The sequence below is a fragment of the Nannobrachium achirus genome (genome assembly GCF_963921795.1).
Source record: "Nannobrachium achirus genome assembly, chromosome: 22".
NCBI classification, from domain to species: Eukaryota; Metazoa; Chordata; class Actinopteri; order Myctophiformes; family Myctophidae; genus Nannobrachium; species Nannobrachium achirus.
In genome coordinates this window covers 24,845,861-24,873,240 of record NC_137829.1, presented here as the reverse complement: position 1 = coordinate 24,873,240, position 27,380 = coordinate 24,845,861, and the positions used below count along the sequence as shown (strand labels likewise).

The window sequence follows — 27,380 nt, the reverse complement described above, 5'->3', positions numbered from 1 at the left end:
ACAGTTCCTTGAATAAAATGTTTTCCATGTTATAGGCTATTACAGCTACAGTGAATCTCTTTATGTAACCATGGAAACTGTGATGGAGGAGGGAGTGATGACAGGTACATTCCCCTTTTGAAAAACAGCCCCCTCCAAATGTCACCAGAGGTTGAAATATTAAACATTTTAGGGAGATTATGAGGATTATGATATACAGAGGATGCTCTGAATATGAAAAACTTGTTGGAGTACAAAGCAAACGATAAGATGAATTAATCAGTGCCATTACTCTCTCTCTGTCTCTCTCTCTGTGTATAGATACTGTATATATTTATTTCCTATCCTACCGATGCAAAAAAAATGCTTTCATCACGTCACGCACGATCAACAATAACGTTTGAGGACTGGCATGGACTGCACACAGAAAGTTAACATGAACGTTGTCGCTGCTACGCCACCCAATCAGACCCAACAGAGTCTGTGTTGTGCACACTCGTCTGCACGCGTGTGTGTGTCTAGTCAGCGACCTGGCGTTTCACAAGGAACCTAAGCACAACGGTGGGGGCCAGTGGTGGGCAAGGAGGTAGGGAGCGCTTCGCTGTGTGCACTTGGACTGCACAGAGGTGCCGAAAGTCGGGGGCACGAAGATTTACTATTCTGTCCATAACGGCACATAACTCGGTAACGGCGCTCAGTCGGCTCATACCGTCGCAGCGCTCGACACGCCGACTCGCTCGATACCGCTCGCTTGGCGGTGGCTCATGGTTGCCTGAGACGGCGTGCTGACAACGGAGGCTTGCGGTCTCAGGCAACCATGAGCCACGTGAGACGCCATTACCCTTGCAGCCCCCCGCGCCCCCACCGTCGTGCTTAGGGTCATTGGGAAAAACGTGGACGCGTCTAGTCACGCTGAGACTGTGACGGACCACGTTGGTTCAACGCAGAGATGGGCAAGACTCTCCCTCGCTTTTCCCCCATAAACTTCGCTTGAAATTCTTGGAGGAAAGTCGAAACGTCAGTCACCCCTGCAAAACAATAAAACATGTGCAGACCAGTCGAGTGCTCCAGTATATTGTATTTGGATAGTCTCCCCTGAAGTGCCCAGGTAGTTGTCCCTGAGGCCTTCTGTTGGCTGAAACGTGCAGGACTTCTCTTTTCCTATGTGGATTTGTGCGCTTGGGACGGTGGAGGGATTTAGATTTAGTTTTTTTTTACATTTTCTCTAAAGTCATTAAACGCCTCTGAAATTACCTTTAACTTGTTAGCTGCCAGAGTTAAAACATTGTCAGTCTACAACGAAGTACATAGGAAGGACACATAGTCCCCACTTGTTTCCCCTTTTTGGAGCTGTGTGAAACACAGGCTCCCTATACGTGGCTGTGTGTGTGTCTGAGGTCGAGAGCCCTTGGCAACAAGAGCAGAACCCCAGACTTCTCCAAAGAAATTGCGAACATGGACATCATTGTTCTACAAGAGACATGGCACAGAGGTGACTGCCCCACGGGCTGTCCTATTGGCTACAGAGAACTTGTGATACCATCTACAAAGCTAGCAGGGGTCACCCAGGGAAGAGACTCTGGAGGTATGCTAGTATGGTACAAATCAAAACTAATCCACTCAATTAAGCTAGTCAAAACTGGAGCTTTTTCTATCTGGCTAGAAATAAACAAAGAACTAACCACAACTGAAAAAAATGTATTTCTGTGTGCTATCTACATCCCCCCGATAGAATCCCTTTATTTTAAGGAAGACATGTTCTCCACTCTAGAAGAGGAAATTAGCTATTTTCAGGCACAAGGTCACATTATGGTTTGTGGAGACCTAAACGCCAGAACAGGACAAGAGCCTGACACCCTCAGCACACAGGGAAACAAACACTTACCAGGGGGGGAAAACATCAGCTCCCCAACATGTCCCCCGAGAAACAATCACGATAAAGTAACAAATAAACATGGGTCACAGCTGCTGCAGCTCTGTCGCTCACTGGGTCTGTACATAGTTAATGGTAGGCTCAGAGGGGACTCCTTCGGCAGATATACATACAGCGCATCCCTTGGAAACAGCACCGTAGATTACTTTATCACTGACATAAACATGACATCTCTCAGAGCTTTCACAGTCAGCCCACAAACGCCCCTGTCAGACCACAACAGAACCACAATCTACCTAAACAGATCAACACACAGCCACGAAAAACAAAAACCAAACAAACTACACAATGTTAGAAAACTCTACAAATGGAAGGAAAATAGTTTAGAAGCATTCCAAAATGCTATTAGGCAAAAACAAGTCCAATCACGTCTAGATCAGTTCCTAGGAAAAACCTATCAAGAAAACAACGAAAGTGTAAACAGGGCAGTAGACGACCTAAATAATATATTTGACCTTACAGCTTCATTAGCAAGCCTAAAGGTATCAAATAGGAGAGCCAGGAAAAAACATGAGAACGATAAATGGTACGATAACGACTGTAAGAATCTCAGGAGTAAATTAAGGAAACTATCAAACCAAAAACATAGAGACCCAGACAACCAGAACACACGTCTCCAATATGGAGAAACACTGAAACAATACAAGAATACAGTAAGAGAGAAGAGAGATCAACACACCAGAAACCAACTACAAGATATCGAGGACTCCATACAAACAAACAGTTTCTGGGAAAACTGGAATAAACTTAACAAACTAAAACAGGACGAACTGCCCATCCAAAACGGAGACACATGGGTGAACCACTTTTCCAGCCTCTTTGGCCCAATGGAGAAAAACAAAGAGCAAAAACAGATACAAGATAAACTGCAAAACCTAGAGTCAGCCATAAAAGACTATCAGAATCCATTAGATTCCCAAATCACCCTAAAAGAACTACAAGACAAAATAAAAACAATAAAAAGTAAGAAGGCCTGTGGTGTTGATGGCATTCTTAATGAAATGATAAAATTCACTGACCTCAAATTTCAACTGGCCATATTAAAACTCCTTAATATCGTGCTCAGCTCTGGGATTTTCCCCAACTTATGGAACCAAGGGCTGATAACACCACTCCATAAGAGTGGTGACAAATATGACCCAAATAACTACCGTGGGATCTGTGTAAACAGCAACCTCGGTAAAATTCTCTGCATGATCATCAATCACAGAATTCTACATTTCCTCACAGAAAGCAACGTCCTGAGCAAATCACAAATTGGCTTCCTACCAAACTATCGTACAACAGACCACATCTACACCCTCAACACCCTTATCGACAACCAAATAAACAAAAACAAAAGCAAACTATTCTCCTGCTTTGTTGACTTCAAAAAAGCATTCGATTCAATCTGGCACAAAGGTCTGATGTACAAACTGTTGGAAAGCGGTATCGGGGGAAAAACCTATGACATCATAAAATCAATGTACACAAACAACGAATGCGCAGTTAAAATAGGAGGAAAACGCACAGACTTCTTCCCCCAAAGCCGGGGAGTTAGACAGGGATGCAGCCTGAGTCCAACTCTCTTTAATATATATATAAATGAATTGGCAAAAACTTTAGAACAGTCTGCAGCACCAGGCATCACCCTAGGCAAAACAGAAGTCAAATGCTTACTCTTTGCAGATGACCTGCTGCTACTGTCTCCAACCAAAGAAGGACTGCAGCAGCAACTCGATCTCCTACACAAATTCTCCCAGACGTGGGCCCTTACAGTAAACTTAACCAAAACTAAAATCATGATATTTCAAAAGAGATCCAGCCGCCAAAACCAGCAATTCTTTCTAAATACAATCCCATTAGAACAAACAAAAAACTACACCTACCTTGGCCTAAACATCAGCAGCACAGGAAACTTCAACCAAGCTGTAAAAGACCTGAGAGACAAGGCAAGAAGGGCTTTCTATGCCATCAAAAGGAACATCAAAATAGACATCCCAATAAAAACCTGGCTAAAAATACTGGACTCTGTGATAGAACCAATTTCCCTCTATGGTTGCGAGATCTGGGGACCAGCCGCAAACCAAGACCTTGAAAAATGGGACAAACATCAAATAGAGACCCTGCACACAGAATTCTGCAAATCAATTCTCAGAATTCAGCGGAAAACACCAAATAATGCATGCAGGGCAGAATTAGGACGATACCCTCTCATAATCAAAATAAAAAAGAGAGCATTCAAATTTTATAACCACTTAAAAGAAAGTGACCCAGATGCACTTCATAACAAGGCACTCACACACAGAGAAACCCTAGAGAGATGCCCCCTCAGCCAACTGGTCCGGGAACTCTGTACACAAACACAAGCAGAGCCACCAGACAGACAATTCACTGGACTAAACCAAATTATAAAACAGCAGAAAGAAAGCTACCTGACACATTGGAGAGAAGCAACCCAAAAGCAGAGCAAACTAGAATGCTATTTGGCCCTAAACAGAGAATACACCATGGCAGAATACCTGAGCAAGGTGGCCGACCCAAAACAAAGAAAAATCTTGACTAGGTACAGACTCAGTGAGCACAGTCTTGCAATCGAGAAAGGACGTCACAGGCATACCTGGCTCCCTTGAGAAAACAGACTTTGCACCCACTGCACACAAAATGAAGTGGAAACTGAGCTACATTTTCTAACCACCTGTCCGCTGTACCAAGACATCAGAGACACATACTTCCCACAGATCATAACCACCCAAGGAGAGTTTCAAAATATGACCAATGATGAAAAACTCCCATACCTGCTGGGGGAAGTAAAACAATGTGCAAACACAGCAGCAAGATTCGTGAGCTGCTGTGATAAGAGAAGGATATCAAATGGAACCCAACCACCTTAAAAACCATTGTATATATCACTGCTCTGCCTGCACGTTACCGTGATGCATGAAAACTGTTTTCACCTGTATATATTTTGTTCTGATTGTATTGTATTGTATTGTGTACATTTCTGCTTTGGCAATGTAAACGTATGTTTTCTCATGCCAATAAAGCCCTTTGAATTGAATTGAATTGAATTGTGTGTGTGTGTGTGTGTGTGTCTGTCTGTCTGTCTGTCTGTCTGTGTGTCTGTGTGTATGTAGCCTGACTTCGGCGCGTAACTAGTGCCGCACCATTTACGCCACTCGCGCAATATATACATCAAAATGTGCGGCTCGGCCGGGAATGGTGTTCTATTACCTTTCGTTCCGATCCGCCTTACCATGCCGACGTAATCGGCAAAAAACGACGCTTAATTGTCCCCATTGACTTATAATGGGACAATGCAAGAAATCACTTTCAAGTATTTTTCTCTCGTAAACCATAGAAGCTACAGTTTCAAACCTCGGAGAGGAGATTCATAATGATTTTAAGAATGAATCGAAAAATAATTACATCACTCGGCCTCATGGTGGCGCTATAACGGCCCACTTTACGTTTTGCCCCGTAACTCTTGAACCGTGGATCGGAAAATTCTTTTTTCCCTGGATTCCTTGGGTCAAGACGCATCTCCCCATATAGGCCACGCCCATTTGCGCCAGGATAGATTTTCCGCCATCTTGAATTTTCTCCAAAACACACTTTTTGCTCCTTTTCCTACATATTTTCTTCAAATGTCACAAACATCGGTACACATGATCTACACACACACACACACACACACACACACACACACACACACACACACACACACACACACACACACACAGCTCCACTTCACACGGGTGTGATTTTTTTATGGCTTTTTGCTTTTATTTTGATAGAACAGTAGAGAGAGACAGGAAACAGGAGAGAGAGTCGGGGAGTGACATGTCACACGCAGCAATCTGCTCGTGTATTGAACATGGGTACGCGGCTACGCGCTGTCAGGCCTCAATGCCTATGTGGTACTACGTATCTTAACCACTTGGCCACTGGCACCCCTACACATATAGGACCACTCGACGTATTACATTGACGGGCATCCCAAGGGGTCTGTTAGTATGTACTTGGCCCCCTCCTGTCTTCCCTCTTCAACAAAAAGCTAGCAAATTGTAGACTCACACTGCATTTATAAAGCTACCATAGTAGACCATTTAGGAACGCTATTATATAATGCTCCAATATGCTTCAGATTCAGAGCCTTTTTATACGTACTGCCTGTTGTAAATCCATCCGTTCTGTTTGTACCTATGTGCTGCAGGCCATAAAGCCATCTTTTCCCACTTCATAGACCGACGGATGCATTTGTTCTCTGCAGAGCTGTCTGCTTCTTGCTAACACTAGTTCCATGTTGCTGTCACCAGAGACAGCTCTTCTTCCTGTCACCACTGTCTTCTTTCCTGTTTTTTTGCGAGAGACCTACAGTGAGTGGGTGGTGGTGGTCATGGGGAGGGGGTGCAAAGCCTGGCCCAAAGTTCTCCTCATGTACTGTATCTCCGTCATCCATGGATGACATGTAGCCCATGGCATTACACATTCTGGGTTTATCTGTTTACTATGGAACTGTATAGACCTGCTCTTCCGCTGCCATAGCTAATTGGCTAAACGAAACGTGACACAGTCTTTTATATCTAAGCCAAACATTTTTTGTACAAGACCACCTTTCTGTACACTACACCAGGGGTTCCCAAACGTCTTTGTCTCGGGGCACCCCATAAATATTGTTTTAATCCGAGGCTCCACTACATTTACATTTTCACTCCCAGCACCTTATATTTATAGCATGTCGTCGTTGTCGGGTGGAAACCTTGTATGTCCAAAACCGTTCATTTTGTATTTATCATCTATAAAATGTACTAAACTAGTGAAAACAGCAGATCTAGATCTAGATCGGCTGTTTTCACAAGTTTTGTGTGACAGTCTTGTATGATGAAGCAGGGCTTTGCTTTACCAAAATACGTACACATTTGAAACTTGGAGATACGAGGTTTCTGCCCGACAGTGACGATATTTTAGTGATTATGTCGCGAGGAAAACGTTGAGATAGGCTAATAGTAATTTTGATTAGAACTGACTGAAAATAACTTTGTACTTCAAGTTTAAAATGTTTTTTCAAGTGTCCAAATAAATTCCAAAAATATTATCAAATGATCTCGCGGCACCCCTGGACTGCCGTCGCGGCACCCCAGGGTGCCCCGTCACCCACTTTGAAAACCCATGCACTACACGCCATGCTGCTTGTTCCCATCTCCAGCAAAAGCAGCAAATGTTGATATGTTACATCACTGACCAGAACCGGTGATGCTAGTGATGAACGTGTTGTGAACGCTGGCTTCCTGTCCATTCACGCTGATCCAGATACTGTTTCCCATCTCTCCGGCGTTTATCCAAAGCCGACACTAAGCTCTGCACATGTGTATATGGGGCACACTGGTGGGAGCCTTGACCTAAAACCTACTGGCCTGATTGTTCATGGCAGCCGACGTGCCGCCTGACTCAGCTTAGAACATGTACACACGCACGCACGCACGCACACACACACATTCCCCAAGGCAAGCCCCATGCTTCATACCACATTAAAACTGCACCACTACCAGGAATTGTTATCTCTCTCTGCCCTCCATGGAAGGATCTGCAGTTGCCTACAGTTAGTGCTAACATTTTTACTTAAAGGAGTAGTTCTATCAATTGCACACCCCATGATAGCCTTGAATTCACATAGATTCTTTTGTTTTCGTCGCATTATTCAAGGCAATAATTTGATGGCCAGTAGGAGACCCGGTCATCAATTCATTGTCTTAGGAATACTTTGCACTATGGTTTCATCTACTGTTATACTACTTCTAGAATTGACTTCCTGAAGTAACAAAATGTTGAACTCAACAATTGGAGCATTTGACTAGGGTGTGGACCTTACAATCGTTCATAATGTTCATCTTCCGTTGGTCCTACACCTGACGCTGAGGTTACATCTTCATTTTTTAAAATGTAATGACTCATTAACTGCACAATGATTTATACGCAACATTCTGGTGAACTCTGGTATTAATTATAATGACTTTGGAGTAAATGTGAATTTATATTTATTTATGTAACATTTATGCATGACACCGTATACGGCCAAATCTGAAAGTATTAACACTGATGCGTTCTTAAGACTGGTTACGTTCCACTGAGTTTTAAATTAATTGACGTCAACTCATCATAACTCTTATTTTCTATAGGCATATTCAGTCTTAAGTGTCAACGACCGCTTATAGTGGATTTTCTTTTTTGATAAGTTCAGCCACAGTAAAATAATACAAATGATTGTGATGACCACTAAGTGCCCTGAAAAGTGCCCTGAAGTAATGTAATCTTACTGGTAAACATGGTCTTTGTTGTTGAGAACCGTTACCCTAGTTTCTGCCAAAGTCTTAACGTTTGCTTGCCCTTTTCCCCCCTCCCTCTCTCATTCCCACCCACTTCTCCCTCCTCTTCCCTCTCTCTCTCTCTCTCTGTTTTTGTTGTTGTCCTCACAGGAACGATTCCAAGTGAAAAATCCCCCTCACACGTACATCCAGAAGCTGCGGAGTTATCTGGACCCAGCAGTCACAAGGAAGGTGAGAGAGCCCCCACGTAGCTATAACACACAGTCCTGTTCCACTGCCTCAACTCTTCCTTCCCCTCCCAGCCGCTATCTTCATGCCAGGATATCCACATAGTCGAGGAAAGATGGCACGGCATCCCTGGGAACAGCTCTAGAGCAGCGTTTCCCTAACATAGGGTTGTGACGCATTTTGGTTCGCCGACCCCTTAACCTTTTTTTTTACAGAAAACAACAACTTTTCTCACCAGAAAATCATTTTTAATTTCAAGATATTTTCCAAAATCTTCACAGTAGTGACAATAGCAGATCTACAGCCTCACAATTCATTGCGATACGACACTTAAGCTTGTTTATTCGATGTTTTAGCTATTTCATCTTCGCCTATGACGACATGGCCAAAATAGAGACCAAGTCGAAATTGGTTAAAATGTAAAAAGACGACAGTTAGCACCTATTGTCTATAAAAAGAGGGAGATGTGTCCGGCTAGCTGAACTTAAGTTATCCCTAGTACTAACTATAACTAGCACCATCGAGAGCTCAAGATAACTGGAAGGATCTCTAAGTGTCCGTCGCGGCTGTATGATGAAATTCCTGATATAATGCTCCAGCTTCAGTCACAGGGCGGTGGGGACTCTAGTGACACAGCCAGCCCTGGCTGGTTCCTCAGAGGCTCGGACAGGCTTCCAAGAGGAGAGGAAGGGAGAAAAGGGGGAGAGGGCCTCCATAGAGTGACCTGTCAGCAGTGGTGTAAAGTAACCAAGTACATTTACTTAAAAGTATTGTACCTAAGTACACTTTTACTTTACTTCTGCTCCACTACATCTCGGATCCAAATATTGTACTTTTACTCCACTACGTTTATTTGAAAACTTTAGTTACTACGGTAGTTACTTTGTAGATTTTTAGTTACTTTGTAGATTTTGATTATGATTACAAAACATACATTAACTCATATGCTGCGATGGCCGTGAATCCCGCAGATTTCTCTATGTCGCTCACTGCTTGCTTCTCCTACCTGTTAACGCGGGCGCTCATCCAATTCCCATCGTGCGCGATCGGACACTGCTATGCATCGTGCGTTCGCGTAATCCATCAGCTTCTCAAATCCGTTGAAACATTGAAAATTGATCAATCCGTTCTCCATCTGTAAGCCGTTGACTTCACACAGTAAGCTGACGGGCCAAAATAGACGACCGACCGGACTTCCGGTTTAGGGGTTCAATGTTAAACTGGTCCGCTCAATAATGTGTCCGTGTAGAAACGATGATCACGAAACATTAGTTCCGGGAAAAAAATAAATAAAAATAAAATATATTTTTTTTAATTAATTTTTATTACATTTACGGGATTCACGGGCATGGCAGAGGGGAGTACAAAGGGGTATTTTTTAGGCAGCATATGAGTTAAACACTTAGTCCTAGATAAATTTCTTCCATTTGAAAATAGCCGATCTACTAGTTTCAAAAGACTTTTCTACATTTGAAAACTTGAAATGGGACATTCTGCATAATGAGTATTTCTACTTTTGGTACTTTACAACACTTTTGTACTTTTACTCAAGTCAATTTTGAATTCCGGACTTTTACTTGTAACAGAGTACATAACGCATCCACATTGCGGTATTGATACTTTCACTTAAGGAAGGAAATGTCGTACTTTTTCCACCACTGCTGTCAGCCAGCCTCAAGGCTTTGCCAAGATGAAGACTTTTTGGCTGTGTTCTAGAGAAGGGAGGGACGCAAGCTGGAGATAGACTTGTCCCTGTGATAAACAAATTAACCAGCGCTCGCTGCCAGAATAACGGCAAATTCAATTATTCTGACTGGAATTAAAGTTTCACGATGACATCGCGATGAACCAGTAAGAGAGCACTGCATCTGGAGCCTGCTGCGCTGGATGTGATGTTTGTGACGGAAATAGAACGACGCAAACATACACGCACACACGCACACACGCACACGCACACACACACACACACACACACACACACACACACACACACACACACACACACACACAGCTTATTATTCATTGATTTCATTTTGTATATTTTTCAAGTCATTCTTCCGGCCTGCTAAAATAAAATCATGTCATAGTCATCTAACAGGGTTCATACTGCATTATGGATGTCCTGCCACAGGGCTGATGTCAGTGTATTCTCAAGCCTCCTGATGTGTATCATGGCTGACAAATGACACTCCTCTCTACATAGCGGAGTGGGACGGACGAATGGGTTGAGGGTTACAGGGGAGATATACACATGGCCAGAATAGGGCTGTTACTTTGGGAAGGGCAGGTGGTCTGTCCTGGGAGTGTCCGTAGCCTGAAGGCTAGAGAAACAGGCTTGTGACCATGAAGTGGACCGCCTCAAATCTCCAGGAGCTGCCTGGAAGTTCTATTGGAGGGTTCTGCTGTCGCTCCACAACTGTCACTGCATTGGATCTTCCATCAACTGCTCCAGTGCCCCCCCCCACCCCCCTCACCGCCATACACTTGCACACACTATTGTCATTCGACCAGGTTGCTGCTGTAAACATTTTTGTCAGAGGGTTGAAATGGGTGTTCTTGGAGTTGCAGTGTGTGGTCGTGGTGGTTGCTATGGTGACACTGAGGGGCGGTTAGTTTGGGTCTGTGACAAATGTCGGGGGCCGGACCCAGAAGGAGGAAGTGACGAGGTTTTAAACTCCCTAGGTGTAAACACTAGACATGGTCACGGCTGATGGGTTCAGGACAGAGCAGACCAGACGCTGTTGAAGGGGACAGCATTCAGCCAGCTCTCGTCTTTGTTTGCCTAACAGAGCCAGCCCAAGTCCGAACTCAACCCGCTCCCCCCTTTCCTTTTTTTTTTAATTGAACCCGTCAGTCATGCGTGGCTATCTGGTCATAGGTTGACAGGGTGTTGTGATGAAAGCGTTCTAGATGAGAGCGCTTGTGAAAGACTGGCCCGGTCCCTCTGTGTTTATTTTCATGTTCTGGCCCACGGGCCAACACATATGGCATTCTGGAGACGGCCGTGAGGAAACCTGAGTGATCTCCCTCTCTGGAGCCTCCTCCTCGCTGCCATGGAGCAGCAGCAAGTCATGTGCATCCCGAGGTTTGATCAAAACGCCTGTAGCGTTCGACGTCAAAGAGAGCGAGAGAGAGAGAGAGAGAGAGAGAGAAAAAGAAGGAACTAGAGAGGACAGAGATGACTGGAATGAGAGAGAGTTAAAAGAAAGAGAAGGATCGAGAGACAGAAAAGTGAGAAGGGTAAGGAGGGAGGAAGGAAGGAAGAATGGGAAGGGGGGGGTAGAGACTTTAAGCATTTTGGAAGAGAGAGGCGATGAGGGAAAGAGAAGGGCTAGAGAGGATACGTGGAAGAAAGAGATGGACGGAGAAGACAAAAAGGAGGGAGAGAAAGAAAGAGTTATGTTTTTTTTCTTCTACATTCCTGCTCCGATCAAGCCCCCCCCCCCCTTTCTTAGACTCAAACAATTGCCACTTTGTGCCGCTGTGAGAGAGCTGGAGGTCATTGCCTCTGCTTTCCATAGGCAGGCTCCGGTGCATTCCTCTGGGCAGCTCCCAGCCAATCGGCAGCCAAGGAGGAACATCTCCATTCCAACAAGTCCCCAAGAATGCATCAGCCATTGATTTGTTTTCACCGTGACCCCTCCTGAGAGGAGCGCGCGCCCCTAAAACTTTTCTCTTCATTATTTTCATTCTCCTGCTCCTCGTCCCTCTCTCTTCAGTGTGTGTGCACGTGCGCGCACGCGTATTTTTTTCCTCCTCTGCTTTCCCCTGTTTTATTTTTCTGTCTTGTCCTCTCTCTCTCTCTCTCTCTCTCTCTCTCTCTCTGTCTCTCTCTCTCTCTCTCTCTCTCTCTCTCTCTCTCTCTGTCTCTCTCTCTTTCTCTCTTCCTGCTCAGCCCCCAGCTCTCCGCTGCAGCTGGTAGTACTTAGTGAGTAGTGTGTGTGTGTGTGGGTGCATTAGGAGGGGGAGGGGGGAGGGGTGTCCCGCCTGCGCAGTACCCCCCCAAAATATACACGCTCAGCTTTCCACACAAACACACAAAAGGGCTCCTCCCTAATAAAGACATTCTGTTTCTCATCTCCTCGTGATGCCAAACACACACCGCCCAGCCAGCCCAGAGAGACATATGGAGAGAGCAGGGGAACCAGGAGCTGCTCTGGTCTTTTTAATGTGGACGTTAATAACGGGTTAGCATGTGGGCTAACATGCTTCCATTCCCCTCCCCGTACGAACGAACGCATCATGGAAAGTGGCTCCGTCTCTCAACTCTCTGAATAGATGGATCTCCTCTCTTCTCTCCTCTCCTCCCTAGGGATGGGACGATAAGCGGTATTATCGTTTATCGTGATAAAAAACACTCAACGATAATCGTATCGTGGAGATTTCATTTATTGTGATATCGTCCTCCATCATGCACTGGGATCAATAGACCTTTTAATTGCCGATCTACATATCCGGTACCTCTTAAACCCTCTATAATTGGTAAAGAAATACTTATAATATACGTACTTGATACAGTATTTTTTTCACTCTTTCAAATGCCTATATTATTATCGCGCTAATGACAATCCATTATCCTGGGGCGGAACATTTTCCCCAAAAATGCCGATCTACAAGTTGCGACGCGTTTTGAGCTTGTAGAGTTTGGCAAATGTTCCGCCCCAGGATAATGGATTGTCATTAGCGCGATAATATCGTAAATCGCGATTTTCTTTTGTCACAATAATCACAATATTTTCATATCGTCCCATCCCCTCTCCTCTCCTCTCCTCTCCTCTCCTCTCCTCTCCTCTCCTCTCCTCTCCTCTCCTCTGCTCTCCTCATGTCACCCTCTCTTTAACTGCTCCCTCTGTCTGTAATGATGCAATGATTTCACTCTCTCTCATCAGGGAGGATCCTCCTCATAGTGAGGCTGTGTGATCATCAGTGTTGGCCAGGGCTGGACTGTTGCGGCTCTGCTCACTGAGCTCCGTCATTCAACTTCCACTTGTTTTCCTCCACAGGTTGCATAACAGCCAGCAGGGCGCTTTGTTTTGGTGTCACTGGTGTCCTATCAGAGGGGACGAAAAACACAGAGGTCCCCGTCCCCCTTTCTATAGCATTCACCAGCGTTCATATGTGCACCGTGGCCCACACACAACCGTAGCCACAGTAACAGGACCCAAAATGTGTGTGTTTGTTATTTTATTTTATGTAATGCAGTCAGTCTATATAGCTTTGCCCTGCTCAGATCCAGAGCTAGAACGGATTAGACGTCTTTCTTGACTCTTATCAGGCTAGTAGCAGGATGAGTCGCAGCTATATAAAGAATCACGATGAGAACAAACAAGATGGCACGAGATGAAATATTCTGATCAGCTCCTGTTTATTCACCTTAAATTTCCCCTCAGCCTGTCGAATGATGATCGGCGATTGAGTGAATAACCGCACAAACAGCACAATCCTTTTTGTCGTTGTCCTTTTTTGTTTTGTGCACCACATTTATCTTGGCTGCTGTAATGTTGCCCTGCTCACATTTCTCTTTTATCGCAGTTAGGAATGGTGTGTTTGTCCGCCCTCGGCGTCAACATAAGTTGTCACTGGGGGCTACCCAAAATACCACCATGCTACCGCTTATGATTTAAGACCCTAGCACGACCCTGATGAAATATTAACCCCCCTGTCTTTTTCTTTCTCCCCCAACCAACCCTCCCCCCTCCCCACCTCACCCCCAGAAATTCAGACGGAGAGTACAGGAGTCGACCCAAGTCCTGAGAGAACTGGAAATTTCATTACGGACCAATCATATAGGGTGAGTCACTGTAGAGTTGCATTGGCTGCTGTGAGAGAGTTTCCCAGACCCTGCAGTATTGGATTGTGGGGGAAAGGTCTGGCATTCCAGACACCCAGAGACGCAGACGTTTACACTAACCGCTACCGTCATCCATCCCCCCCCATTCACCTCAGTCCTCTGGCTTAATATAACGCAGAAAGACATTTTGTCTTCCCCCTGGTTCCCAAAGTGGGGTCCGGGGAACCCCAGCGGTCCTTGAGGGGGTTCCAGGGAACCCCTGAGCAAAATGAGGAACAGTTTAAACACTTAAGCCCCATTTTATTTTCAAGCCATTCAAAAATAGCCAATCTAATTTTTGTTTTGTGTATCAAATATTAACAAATCTTCTCTTATGGGGGTCCCTGGCACAAAATCCTCTCAAATGGGGATCCACAGGCAAATGCATTTCAGGGGTCCTTAACGTGAAAATGTATGAGAACCACTGTTGTAAAGGGTGAACGAATGTATTGCTTGTTTGGGAAGAAAAGAATGAACCGAACAGATGTCTTAGGGGGAAAAATGGTGAATTTCTAGTAGTTGTTCATCTGGCTTTATACATTGTTTTTTTCTAGAGTGATACAAGTTAGAGAATGGCATGAAAGTGATTTCACATCAGATAACGGCACATTAGACATATCATCGTTTTGGGGGGAATTCAGCTGTGACATGCTTCAGCTTGCTTCAACTGATATGGATTCCCTGGCGTACCGTCACACCTCAAGTAAAGATCGATATCTCCAATGAGTCTCGCCCCTTTTGTCTTGGTCTAGTGGTCCCTGTTTACGTGATTAGGGATCCTGATATTGCGGAGGGCTGTGGTAGATTGCTCAGCATCAGTAATGACACGGCGGCCCGACGTCTTGTGGGAAATGTAGGCTTTATTTGTAGGAAGGCTTTTTGGTGCCAGATTACAGGGGAGGGATTTGAGGTCAGCGGTGACGGGGTGACTCTCTCGATGGACTGCTGTTATGTTATCACAACAAGATGCAGAGATTCTGAAGAATGTTAAACACAAGAGTCACAGGAAGGATGTCAGAGGCTGCATGCAATACATGTCCACGCACGTGGGCATGCATTCATCATGCACCTAAGGGTCTCTTGTCATATTTCTCATTGCCTCTTTCTCATTATCACTCTCACACACACACTGTGCACCCACCAATGTTTCTCTTGTCCACTCTCTTCACTCTCACTCTCTCTCACACACACACACACACACACACACACACACACACACACACACACACACACACACACACACACACACACACACACACAATATCACACACACAATATCACAATCGTGACAATGCAGTCTCTCATGAGACATCATTGAGCCCTTGCTCTAATTCTGGACTTCATCAAACCACAACAGGAGCCACAGGGACAGAGAGCATTCGTCTGGGCAAAGATGTGTATCTTGTTCTTAATCTACCTAATCTAGATTAAATAATGAATGTTTTAGTCTATGGTGGGTGGGTGGGGGGGGGGGCAGAGAAAGCGAATTGAGAGAGGAAGGGAAACAGCCAGGGCTCCGTGAATAATAATAATTCACAGTGAATACAATAATAGACAGTGAATAATCTATTTTTATCCCCCAGAGGTGAAAATACATTTATCATTCAGGCCTCATAATAGACAGATTGTGTTTGCTTGTACTGCTCTTTCCAGACCAGGCTGGTCATTTCTCGTGTGGAGTGGTCAGCAGCAACATGTGGTGAATAGGAGGATTGTTAGTTAGTGTCCTGTGGTAATGATTACCACGTGGCCCATCAGGGTCACACCTCCGGACCCAGTAACACACGACAGCCCCACCAGGCACCACTTTACTGAAGGCGCTAGTTAGTCCTGCATGCCTCAATATAGTTACACCACAGGGGATCTAATAACGGAGCAGCCAGCAGACTTTTAGGGGGAGTTTTAGCCCTACCCTCACCATGGCCATTACCACAGCCTGCCATCCTTGAGGCCCGCCTGTGTGTCGTTATGTTTATGCTTTGCAAATTTCTCTAATGATGAAGTAATCGTAGCTTGTTGAAGCAATCATGGCCCCTGTAAATTGACTCATTGCTGCTGTAGAGATGCACTTAACCCCTCGTTCCACTATGGCGAGATTATATTTGCATCCGAGGCTGTATTACTGGCAGGATTTCTCTGAAAGGCTTGGCCTTTTTTCTGTGCAGAATAAAAATGAAAGTGCTGAATGGTTGGCCCACTTTAGCACTGGTGAGGAAGGTGAGAATGAGCTTGTGATCACTCTGGCAGCTGTCCCTACCAGAAGAGTCTGTGCGTGTGTGCGTGCATGTGTGTGAGAGAGAGAGTTTCTGTTTGAGGCAGAGAGAGCGAGAGGCTAGAGCATGCGAGTTTCTGTTTGAGGGAACCACAAACTATTAATGAGATCCTATGTGAAGGATTTTGCACGCAACTGTTTGCATGTTTTGTAAGCTTTTGCTTGGGCGTGTAATGTTTGCCAAGTCTCTTTGAAGGAATCAGCTCTATCTTGGGAGGAAAGAGCAGAATCACAGAAACTGGGACAATAATCAGAAAATATAAGTACTTGGTCACGTGTTGTCTGACTATAAACATATTTCAAAATCCTATTTACTTATAAGCCCTTGGCCTATAAACGTCATGAAAACAGCCAATCTACAAGCTGACAACACACTTATTTTTTAAATGTTTAAGTGTCATTCTTTTCTTCTTTTTATAACGATCTTTTCATCTCCTCAGGTGGGTGAGGGAATTCTTAAATGAAGAGAACAAAGGCCTGGATGTGCTGGTGGAGTATCTGTCGTTTGCGCAGTATGCCGTCACGTAAGTCACCGGCAGCCCCTTGACTAAACACTCTCAAACTCTCTCTCTCTCTCACAAACACACACACACACACACACACACACACACACACACACACACACACACACCCCGTCTATACGCTGTGCAGACAATGAACACAATGCTGCCATTCTCCATCATCGCTGATGCATCTCACCAGGCCGTCACCACTGCTGTCTGATTGTCAGAAACACTGAGTCACTCTTCACCATTACCAAGACATTTGCTCCGTGTGGTACATCAACCATAGGCTTCTATTCATAGACTGGTGGTGTGATTATTACCCACAAGGTCACTATTCAGGGCTAAAGAGCCACGCAGTTAAATGTTTTATTCTGCCCCTCAACTCCGCCATATGTTATGGTCTGTCCATGTTTCTAAAAATGGTTAACCCATAAAAAAAAGTGTGTACATTCGACACGGCTGCAGCTCTGCCTTGGTTCCCCCCCCTGTTGTTTCTGTTGGAACATGATGACGTTGTGTCACAAAGCAGGAATGTCCATTTTCAACTAATATTAATTTGACATTTAAATGACGGGCATAAAAAACCTTTGGAAAAAGTAGCCTAAAGGTAGAAATATTCATAGACAGATATAGCCGACAGCTGTTTTCTTGAGTTTCATTGTTTGTAACATCACCCCCACCCCTCCTACGCTTTTATCATTCCTGGATGAATATTGAGTTTCATAATCTTTGTCATTAGCACAGCAGAGTTGCACTATGCACATTTTACGACCTGCAGCCCTGTTTATTAATTAAAAGCAATCAAATCATAATGAATACATCGAAACAATGAGGAGCAGAAGATGATTGATGAATTAAAGTTAAATGGCCCTTGTTTTTCATTGTTGACTAATTCATTGTCATTCAAGTAGTCATGTAACCATGTAATTGTTCTGATCACTCGCATGCATTTGTATCCTCGGAGCAAAAATAAAAAAGCATCAAACACAGTCAATACTCTCAAGGGGTTTTGTTAAATCCTTGGGACACTTCTGATCTACTTTAAACCGTGGTACAGTCAGTGGCTTGTGGGTCTCATTCAGTGGTGTAAAGTAACTAATAAAGCACATTTACTTAAGTACAATTTTGAGATTTTTACTTTACTGGAGTATTTCCATTTTTCTGTACTTCTGACTCAAGTAAAGTTTTGAATTCCGAATATGTTCTTGTATTTCTACATTGCAGTATTTATACTTTTACTCAGGTAAAAAATGCAGCCTTTTCCATCACTGACAACAGGTTTGATGGTGACAGCTTGGAAAGCAACCCAGAGAACTCGGTGGAAAAGTCCAAGTCCTGGAGTCGTTCCATAGAGGACCTCCACGGAGGAGGTGGCACCCTGCCCTCCCCCATCACTGGGAACGGCATCACTCGCAATGGCCGACACTCTACGTTACGGTAATCCACACGCACAGTCGCATCACACAGTTATGACATTTTACTTAACGATTCATTGCCACACAAATGATTGTGATCAACGATTTAAATTGTGTTTTCGTCACTGAACACTGGAGCATATGGATAAAAATTACATTTCTGTTTGGCTTTGAAGTTACACAGGGCAGATATGACAAATAACCTAAGTATACAAAGGAATGACTGGCATATTTAATAACTTTATTCTTTATACATTTATAGTGGAAATAGCCGATCTACAAGCTGTAGCTTGTAGATCTGATATTTCCACTACTTTTTTAAATTGTTTGAAACTATATGAACATTTCTCAACATGGAAAAGACCATGACGTCAAATAATTGTGATTTGACGATTATGTAACAATTGTAACAGGCCTACGCACCCACACACACACGCACGCACGCACGCACGCACGCACACACACACACACAGAGGCGCCAAGTTTTGTCCACTCCGCGGGGGGCTGAAGCCATATCGAGCGCTACCCCCCACTCGTTTGCATACACGCAAATAGGCTATAGGAGCGCTCCCCAGGGTGCCGCAACCCCACAGCACCCACAGACTTGCCGCCTATTCACACACACACACACACACACACACACACACACACACACACACACACACACACACACACTCTGACCAATATGCAAAGTCAGGGTTGGAAACGATTTAATTGAAAATGAATATTATCTATCTGTGAATCTGCTTACCAAATCCCTTCATTACCTACTGAAGTATTGTTTCGGATATTTTGGACTGAATGGTGATTGTTGTGAGAGGTCACATGTTTCAAATGATGTCTGAAAAAGCTCTTTATGTGGTCACAAGGCATATAAATCTTCAACCACTTCAGCCCTCTTTTCAAAAATAGTGAAAATAGCCGATCTACAAGCTCAGAAATGTTCAATAACAGCTGATATACTGTGCATATATAGTATAGGGTCCAACCTTTAAATATGACTGTATACACTATACAGTATTGTGTGTGTGTGTGTGTGTGTGTGTGTGTGTGTGTGTGTGTGTGTGTGTGTGTGTGTGTGTGTGTGTGTGTGTGTTCCGGTTTTTCTGTTCACATGATCTATGGAGAAAATCATTTCTATAAGCCAATGACCATTTTAATACCTAATTCTGTGCAATGGGATTATGCAGCAGTTAATTCATGTTAATATTCACTCTCGAACAAAATGTCATCCAATTACGTATCACTTGTGACTCTACAACCTAATCCCCTCTTGTCATTCCATTGATGTCCTGGTGCCGAGCTCCATGGACGTCTGTAAGCTTTAATCCTTCCGTCTAAACTGGTCGGCTCTAAGGAACGGTTCACAAAGAACACCATTGACACCATGCAGCATGTGTCTTACCTAAAACTGGCCCCAATGCATGATGGGGGGTTTAATCCATATTCACTTAATACACTGTGATGTGAGATGTAAAAACCTTAACAGTGCAGGGACGATTTTTACATAAGTACACTGTCATTGTAAATTAGAATCTAATCGTGAAGGGTTGAGTGTAAAGTCAAGGGAATCATTTGAACAGGGGTTTTCCAGACAATAATTGGTAAATGGACATTGAAGTCTTTTATTATGATGTTTCTAATGTTTTTTAGGGCTTCGTGTATGCATCATGCTCAAAATAACTATTGATTTAATTTAAGAGACAGAAGAGGTTACTAACGATTTAATATAAAACCTCCACTGTTCTGCCTTCCAGTCTTGGAATTGCAGGCAGGCCTTAGCTTCATGGTGCAAGGCTGCAAGCACACCAGGCTGTTTGCGGCACCCACCATTGATTACGGATGGGGATTGGGGACCTCCGGAATCAATGGGCGTAAATGTACTTTTTTACTTTTTTTGTCTTAGGAATGCGACAAAAAACAAAAAATATTATTGAACTCAAGTCTCAGTAACGTGAGTAATCAATAAAAAAAAATACATTTTGGGTGTGAACTGCTCCTTTAAACATACTATACACCCTGATGTACATGTGCACGTTTTCACTGACTGACTGACTGACTGACTGACTGACTGACACACGCACTCACCCACACTTTATGCACTTTATGCATCACTGCACTTCCCAGCTTATTTGTCCTACTCTTTGTGACAGGGATTTGAATTATTTGTAGTTATTTGTAGTCCCCTCCTGTGCTTGGAAAGTGAATTATGCTCCCTTAAGAGCAAATGGATTTTTCTACTGCTATTGTTTCTTGCCTCCCTACCTGTGTGGCTCTCTCACCGCCATTATGCGCAGAATTTAGTTTTAGTTTTCGGCAGTAAAGTACTAGCACCTCATACAAAATATATTTGTTTTGCCTCTTGCTCTTTCAGTTTGTTAACAAAGATGTTAATAACACTATCTGATTTATTGTATAGAAGCATTGCTCCTTTTTTATGTACCAGTATATTAAATTAAGAAATGATTATTTCTTAAAAATGGCCTCAAAGGACACCAAGCACAGTGACCTGTCCAAGATGCTCTCATATACTACGGTATGTCTCAAGTGCTGCTTGGTGTTAGTCAAGTGTTAACTCTTATCATCCTCAAGTTTACTAGTGTTATCTTCAAGTTAACTAGTCTAATTAGTGGGTTTTTTGTGTTCTTAGTTCCTTCTCTCTCTAGTCTATCCTGTAGTTGTAGTTTGTTCCAGGTGATGTTGTTAGTATTACTCAATAGATGCCATGGTTATTGGTAATCGTGGTCTTGCAGTGTCAAGAGAACAAGAATCGGGGGGTATCATGTATTTTAGAGTAACAAACCTATCATTTCCCCACAGTTGTACTGTATTATTCCATTCAAGTGATTAAGAAACATAAGACATTTATTTCCTCCAAGTGTTTACTTTTTAGTAGGTGCCAAAGCTTAAGTTGTACACTGAAGAACACGGCTTGGTCCTTGATGATAGATTTTTTTTTCCTGTTACCGCACGTGGCATCATTCCAATTCTGTCAATAGAATTGTCCCCTAGGTGGGGTTGGCAAAAGGGCCTTTCTGTGTGGAGTTTGCATGTTCTCCCTGTGTCTCCTAGGGTAGATACCCTCACAAAAACATGCAGTAATCCTGGTCTCTATACTGCCTCCCCCTGGCCAGCCAGGGCGCCTGATGGAGGGGAAAGGAACTGGTTGGAGTAACGTGTTCCTTCCACGCGCTACGTCCAACCGGGGAAACTCTCCCCTGTCAGGTGAAAAGAAGCAACTTGGACTCCTCATGCATAGAAGGAAGCATGAGGTCAGTCTGTTGTCTCCCCAGGTTGGTAGAGGGAGTGTAGCGCCCAGGATTACATTAGATAATTGTCACCGGGTGAAAAATGGGTTACAAAATCGTGGGATAAAAATTTAGAAAAAAACAATAATAATGATAATTGTCTTGGTGAACACTTTTTGCTTTACATAAAACACGATCTTCCTAAACATAAAGGCTCACAGGCAACTCTACAGACAGATACGCACAGCACATACAAAAACACACAACACAAACGCATTTCCACATTAAATCATCCTCTTATAGTAAGCCTTGGCTGCCTCTTTCTTAAGAGCTGTGGCTGTATTCAGGAGTCTCTTTTAGACACACACAGACACACACACACACACACACACACACACACACACACACACACACACACACACACACACACACACACACACACACACACATGCACGCCTCGCCATGCGTGACTCAAGTCAGAGTCACGCCCCAAGGCATGAGAACTGACATGAATCAGTGTGTCTATCTGTAGCCTGAAGAGGCGTTTTATTTCCCAGAACTCTGTCTGGTAGAAGCGTCTCGTGATAAAGGGGTCTCAAAATAAACCCTGGCTGTTTAGCGCCAGCCTGCTCTAATCATTATGAGCACCGCTACTACACTGGCTCTCTGCTTTTAACGTGAGCTGCACCAGGAGGGCTGAAAAGGCCCAGTCCCTTTGGTTTTGTCCAATCAAAGCTGGAGAGATCACTGTCCTGCATGCAAATGCCATGAAGCCATTATACTGGCTGTAAGTGATATCTTTGTGTAGGATGGTTAAATTAAAACAATTGAAAGGGGGCAGCCCGGTGGTCCCCGGTGCTGCCATAGATTATACTGCCTTTGTGTCCGTTAATGTAAAGTGGCACGGAGATTTAATGGCCTTTGGAAGGGAGACGAGGGGGGCTGGAGTTGCGCGTATGTGGGACTGCAGCTTACAAATCGTCACTGTCGGGCAGAAACCTTGTATCTTCAAGTTTCAAATTTGTACGTTTTTGTTTTTTTTCCCCGTAAAGTAAAGCCCTGCTTCATCATACAAGACACAAAACTAGTGGAAATAGCAGATCTACAAGCACACAATGCCTCGCGTTGCGAGGCGTTGTGTGCTTGTAGATTGTCTATTTTCACTACTTTGAATATTTTTTTAAATGATGAATACAAAACGAATGGACATACAAGGTTTCCACCCGGCAAACATGTAAATGGCATCTGCTTTTGTGTTGTTTACCCAAGCCACGTGTTAGTCTGTGTTTGTTTGTTTGTTTGTTTGTTTGTTTGTTTGTATTCAGAAACACTCGGGTCTTGGACCAGTTATTTTTGGTCACACTGCACTCGCATACCCATGTTGGAGAGCAATGAATGAAGCTCTTTCTCCCTCCACTTAGTTGTGCGTTTTAACATGTCTGCTCTTGTGTTTCAGCTGCAACACTTTGCCCAGCCGGAGAACGCTTAAGAACTCCAGGCTGGTGTGTAAGAAGGATGATGTCCACGTCTGCATCATGTGCCTCAGAGCCATCATGAACTACCAGGTGAGAAGATGCTGTAGGACCTGTGGAGGAATTGAGATCAATCAATAATCAATGAGGCAGCGAGGAGACAAGACAATGTTTAGGTGGTGGTGGTGGTGGTCAAGTTTCTGTGCCTATCATGGTCAGAAATACATAACTAACACTCATGTCAGTGGTAAGGTAGTTCTGCAAAGAAGAATGGTCAGACACTACAGTTTTACTGTGTGGCTTCAAGGCCTCTGGGACGAGCTGTACCATAACAAGATAGGCTTTACCAAAACAATAGCTACTGTACTGAGGCCTGGTGAAGTCCTATCAAGTATCAGTATCATTATGTTTCATAAAGAACTAATGACGTCACACATAATCAATAATGATAATGAGATCTTCTTCGTCAGCCCCCCCGAACCCCAGACCAGCTCTTTGCATAGTGTGTGTGTGTGTGTGTGTGTGTGTGTGTGTTTGTGTTTACCATTGGGCTGAAGTACACAATACACATCTATCTCAGGCCAAATCCAATTTGTTCCACTGCCATGTTTCTGTTGAGACCTACGTAATTCCTTGGTTTGTCTGGTTTCCACTTTATTATGTAAAAGGAGGTGCCCAGTTGTTTCTTAAATAGCCCCTGCTTTTATTTTCTCTCTGTTAATTCACTTCTCTCTTTTCTCCTTCTCTCCATGTATTTGTCCTGACTGCAGTATGGTTTCAACATGGTCATGTCGCACCCACACGCTGTGAATGAAATTGCACTAAGTCTCAACAACAAAAACCCCAGGTAGGTTTTTAATCGTTGTCTGAGTACGGAAAGTTATCTGCGTTCCTTTTAGGGGGTCTAAATGACCCATACAAGTCTGTAACTCTGACAATGTACAAATGGAACCAAATGAACCCTGACGGGTTCATTTTGGTTCCATTTGTACAATGTCAGAGTTAAGGGGAGACCTTGAACTGTAAAAGTTGTAAAATAAACACTGCCCTAGAGTTTAGAGTGGCTGTGGTGACTGCTCTACCACTACTACTGCTGTTAATGCTTGCCAGCACCAAAGCACCTGCTCTTTTGAACACCCTGGTGCAGTTATCCAACATCGAACGCTGCCCAGAGCCCATTTATCCTGACAGGCAAGACAGGGTTTACCGCTGGCACATAACTGCTGTGACAGGCAGCAGATGGACCCATTTTACACGGCCTGCCATTTCTGTCAATATGTGTAAATGAGATTTACTTTCAGCAGAACAAATCATGAAACAAATATACACACGTGTGTTAGTTTTTAAGTCCTGAGGCTTTGGTATTTTCCATAAATGATGTCTCATCCAGGCAGAGAAATCCCACATGAATCAGCTAAAGGCACAGGGTGTCCCGTTTACACACATACACATCACTGACACACCCACCAATTATTTCTGAGGGTTTAATTCCTTATACCTGGTTTACACTGGATTTGATTATGGTACAACACTTTTGTAACCTCCTCAGGTTTTTTTTAAAGCTCTTGCCATTGGTCAATATTTCTAAAGTTATGAATTTATAAAGGACATAATTGCTTTAAACACAATCATTTATGTGTGTATAGTAGACTATGTAGAGATTGGTGTAAGGAATCTAAATTAGACTATTTACTTGTTTATTCCACCTTTAATCTTGGGTTTGTTGAAGCATTGGCACAACCAATGGTAAGCTTTTATTCTCACTGTTTTATTTTCACAGAACCAAAGCACTCGTGTTGGAGTTACTGGCGGCAGTTTGTCTCGTGAGAGGCGGCCATGAAATTATTCTCTCTGCATTCGACAACTTTAAAGAGGTACGGGGGTCTGAGGCAGTCGGAGGGGATGTGTTATTATATCTCAGCTGTGTAATTTCAAACAGTGACTCAGGCAGGAGGAATGCGGCCCAGGCAGACATGAGACCGGCGGATCCGCCATTCCTAAGCGTGGATAGCATCTAGGAATGCAATTCAGCGCTTTGTCAATACCTCACAGGCACAGGTTGGGGCCGCGTAGCGCAGGAGGCCCGGTCGACATCACCGGTTCCAACAGGGGAAAAAAACGGTTATGTCCGTGTTGAGCGGATTTGGCAACCACATCAAAGTCTGCATAACAGAGGGAGGGAGAAGGGTAATAGACAGCCTTGTCTGACCTTAGACAGCCTTGTCTGACCTTTGCCTGTCTGTGTGAGATATTTCTGGCTGCCGTAGAAGGAAGCAGGAGTTTCTGACAGTAGGCGCTAACAGCAGTCCAATTTGTAGGCTGGATTCGGAAACGGCGGGCCGACTGCACTTAATGCAATATTTACACCCTGGAATGAAATATTGAATATTGGGCTACTCTCAACAGCACTGGCATGTGGAACAAGGTTTATGGAAAGTTCCAACATGGGTCTAACGCGGCTGAAATAGACTTGATAATCTGAAAATCAGAACTACTACTACTACAGTAGCACTGTAACACATTATTTAAAAAAATGTAATCCTCTCACCATGACACAGTGTTAATTTAAATACAATGACTGTTTTAATTAACACTTGATGTTAATTAAAATTAAGATCTCTGTCTGTCTGTCTGTCTGTCTGTCTGTCTGTCTGTCTGTCTGTCTGTCTGTCTGTCTCTCTTTCTGTCTCTCTCTCTCTCTCTCTCTCTCTCTCTCTCTCTCTCTCTCTCTCTCTCTCTCTCTCTCTCTCTCTCTCTCTCTCTCTCTCTCTCCTCTAATGAAGCATGCCATGTGGTTCTTGAGACAGGGTGCAGGTTATGGCACAAAGCATTACACAGAGGTCTATGGATACAAGCCCCTCCTTCCTCCTCCTCAGTCTTTAATCATCCTCTCTTCTGCATTGCCTCTGAGCAGTGTTTGAACTGCAGCACATATCTGTCTCTGTGCTTTATATGACTCTCAATCTCTCTCTGCTGTCTGTCTGTCTGTTTTTCTCTCTCTCTCTCTCTCTTGTAGAAACTGTATAGTAATCACAGACAAGAGGGGAAAATAGGTCATGCCTGTTCTAAAGCCAGTGGTGCCAGAGGGGGGAGGTGTCTGGAGACATTGTGTATAGGGAGTAGTGAAATGAAAGAGGAAGTCTAGAATCGCTTTAGCTAAGGGAGCTTGCACCATGGTTCATTTAAAAATGAAAATGAAGGATTGGGGGGGTCAGGGTTGCTAGCTGTATAATACATTGACCAATTTGATGTGTGTTCTCTCACACCCAATAGAAGCAGTGGATAAGTGAATGATGCATGTTTTGCTTCGCAGGTGTGCGTGGAGACGCAGCGGTTTGAGAAGCTAATGGAGCATTTCAAGAATGAGGACAACAACATCGACTTTATGGTACAATCACGCACGCTAATGGCTATCGATCGCTACACGAACCCCGCAGACTTCCACGTCGCAGCACAAACCTCAGCGTAGCATATCGAACGAGTGCAGCCCTGTGTGTGGGGGAACTCTTTGCCAAGTGGTCTGTTTCAGCACTGATTACTGCTAATTACCCTAGGAGAGATGAATGGAAGACGCTGTGCGAGAAGAGTGCCAGTTATACATAATTTCCCCCAATATGCCTCTCCGGCTAAGTGTCTCCATTTGTGCACGTGCGCGTGCATGTGTGAGTGAGTTAGCTTGGTGAGAGAGGGCCAACAGATGCTGTTTGAATAGTCCTTGTGTGCCACAAGTCACAAGTGGGCTCTGAAGCCCTTGGTAGGACGCCAGTCGTTTGACAGTAGCACGAAAGCAAACAGATATGTCAGCGCTGGCATCTCGCACAGAGACAACTCTCAGCTTCTTACAGGAAGTTCATTAAGCTAGCGTTCTGGTGAAGAGAGTGGATGCCAATGCTCCGATGTGAATATTAGGAGAGGAAGGAGATCCCCTTGATCTGTTCATACAGCCTCCGTGGAAGAAGGCCAATGTCTCGGAATTAGATGATTTGTTGATTTCCTTATGCAGATCCCTATAAGCGGTTGGAAGAGGTCTGTGTGTTCTGAATCTGAGCTAATCTCACAAACCGCTGGAACAGAAGGTCCTCCGCTCATTTATTTCACCTATCATTAGCCTCATAGTACAGTATAATTGCCTAAGTAATTGTTTTGCCAAATTGACATTTCTGCCTAACTCTACTGCTCTACCTTCGGTCGC

The 27,380-nt window shown here is 44.0% G+C and overlaps 1 protein-coding gene across 5 annotated transcripts in view; it reads left to right on the top strand.

Moving 5' to 3' along the window:
- Positions 1-27,380, top strand: part of fmnl2a (formin-like 2a) — a 79,499-nt gene that overhangs the window by 27,512 nt on the left and 24,607 nt on the right. For all 5 annotated transcript variants that reach the window (XM_080752554.1, XM_080752555.1, XM_080752557.1 and 2 more), the window contains exons 3-10: positions 8,368-8,448; positions 14,160-14,236; positions 16,988-17,071; positions 18,332-18,490; positions 23,173-23,281; positions 23,959-24,035; positions 24,969-25,062; positions 26,502-26,576. In XM_080752554.1, the coding sequence (XP_080608680.1) occupies positions 8,368-8,448; positions 14,160-14,236; positions 16,988-17,071; positions 18,332-18,490; positions 23,173-23,281; positions 23,959-24,035; positions 24,969-25,062; positions 26,502-26,576 (756 nt within the window). The remainder of the gene's footprint in view (positions 1-8,367; positions 8,449-14,159; positions 14,237-16,987; positions 17,072-18,331; positions 18,491-23,172; positions 23,282-23,958; positions 24,036-24,968; positions 25,063-26,501; positions 26,577-27,380) is intronic.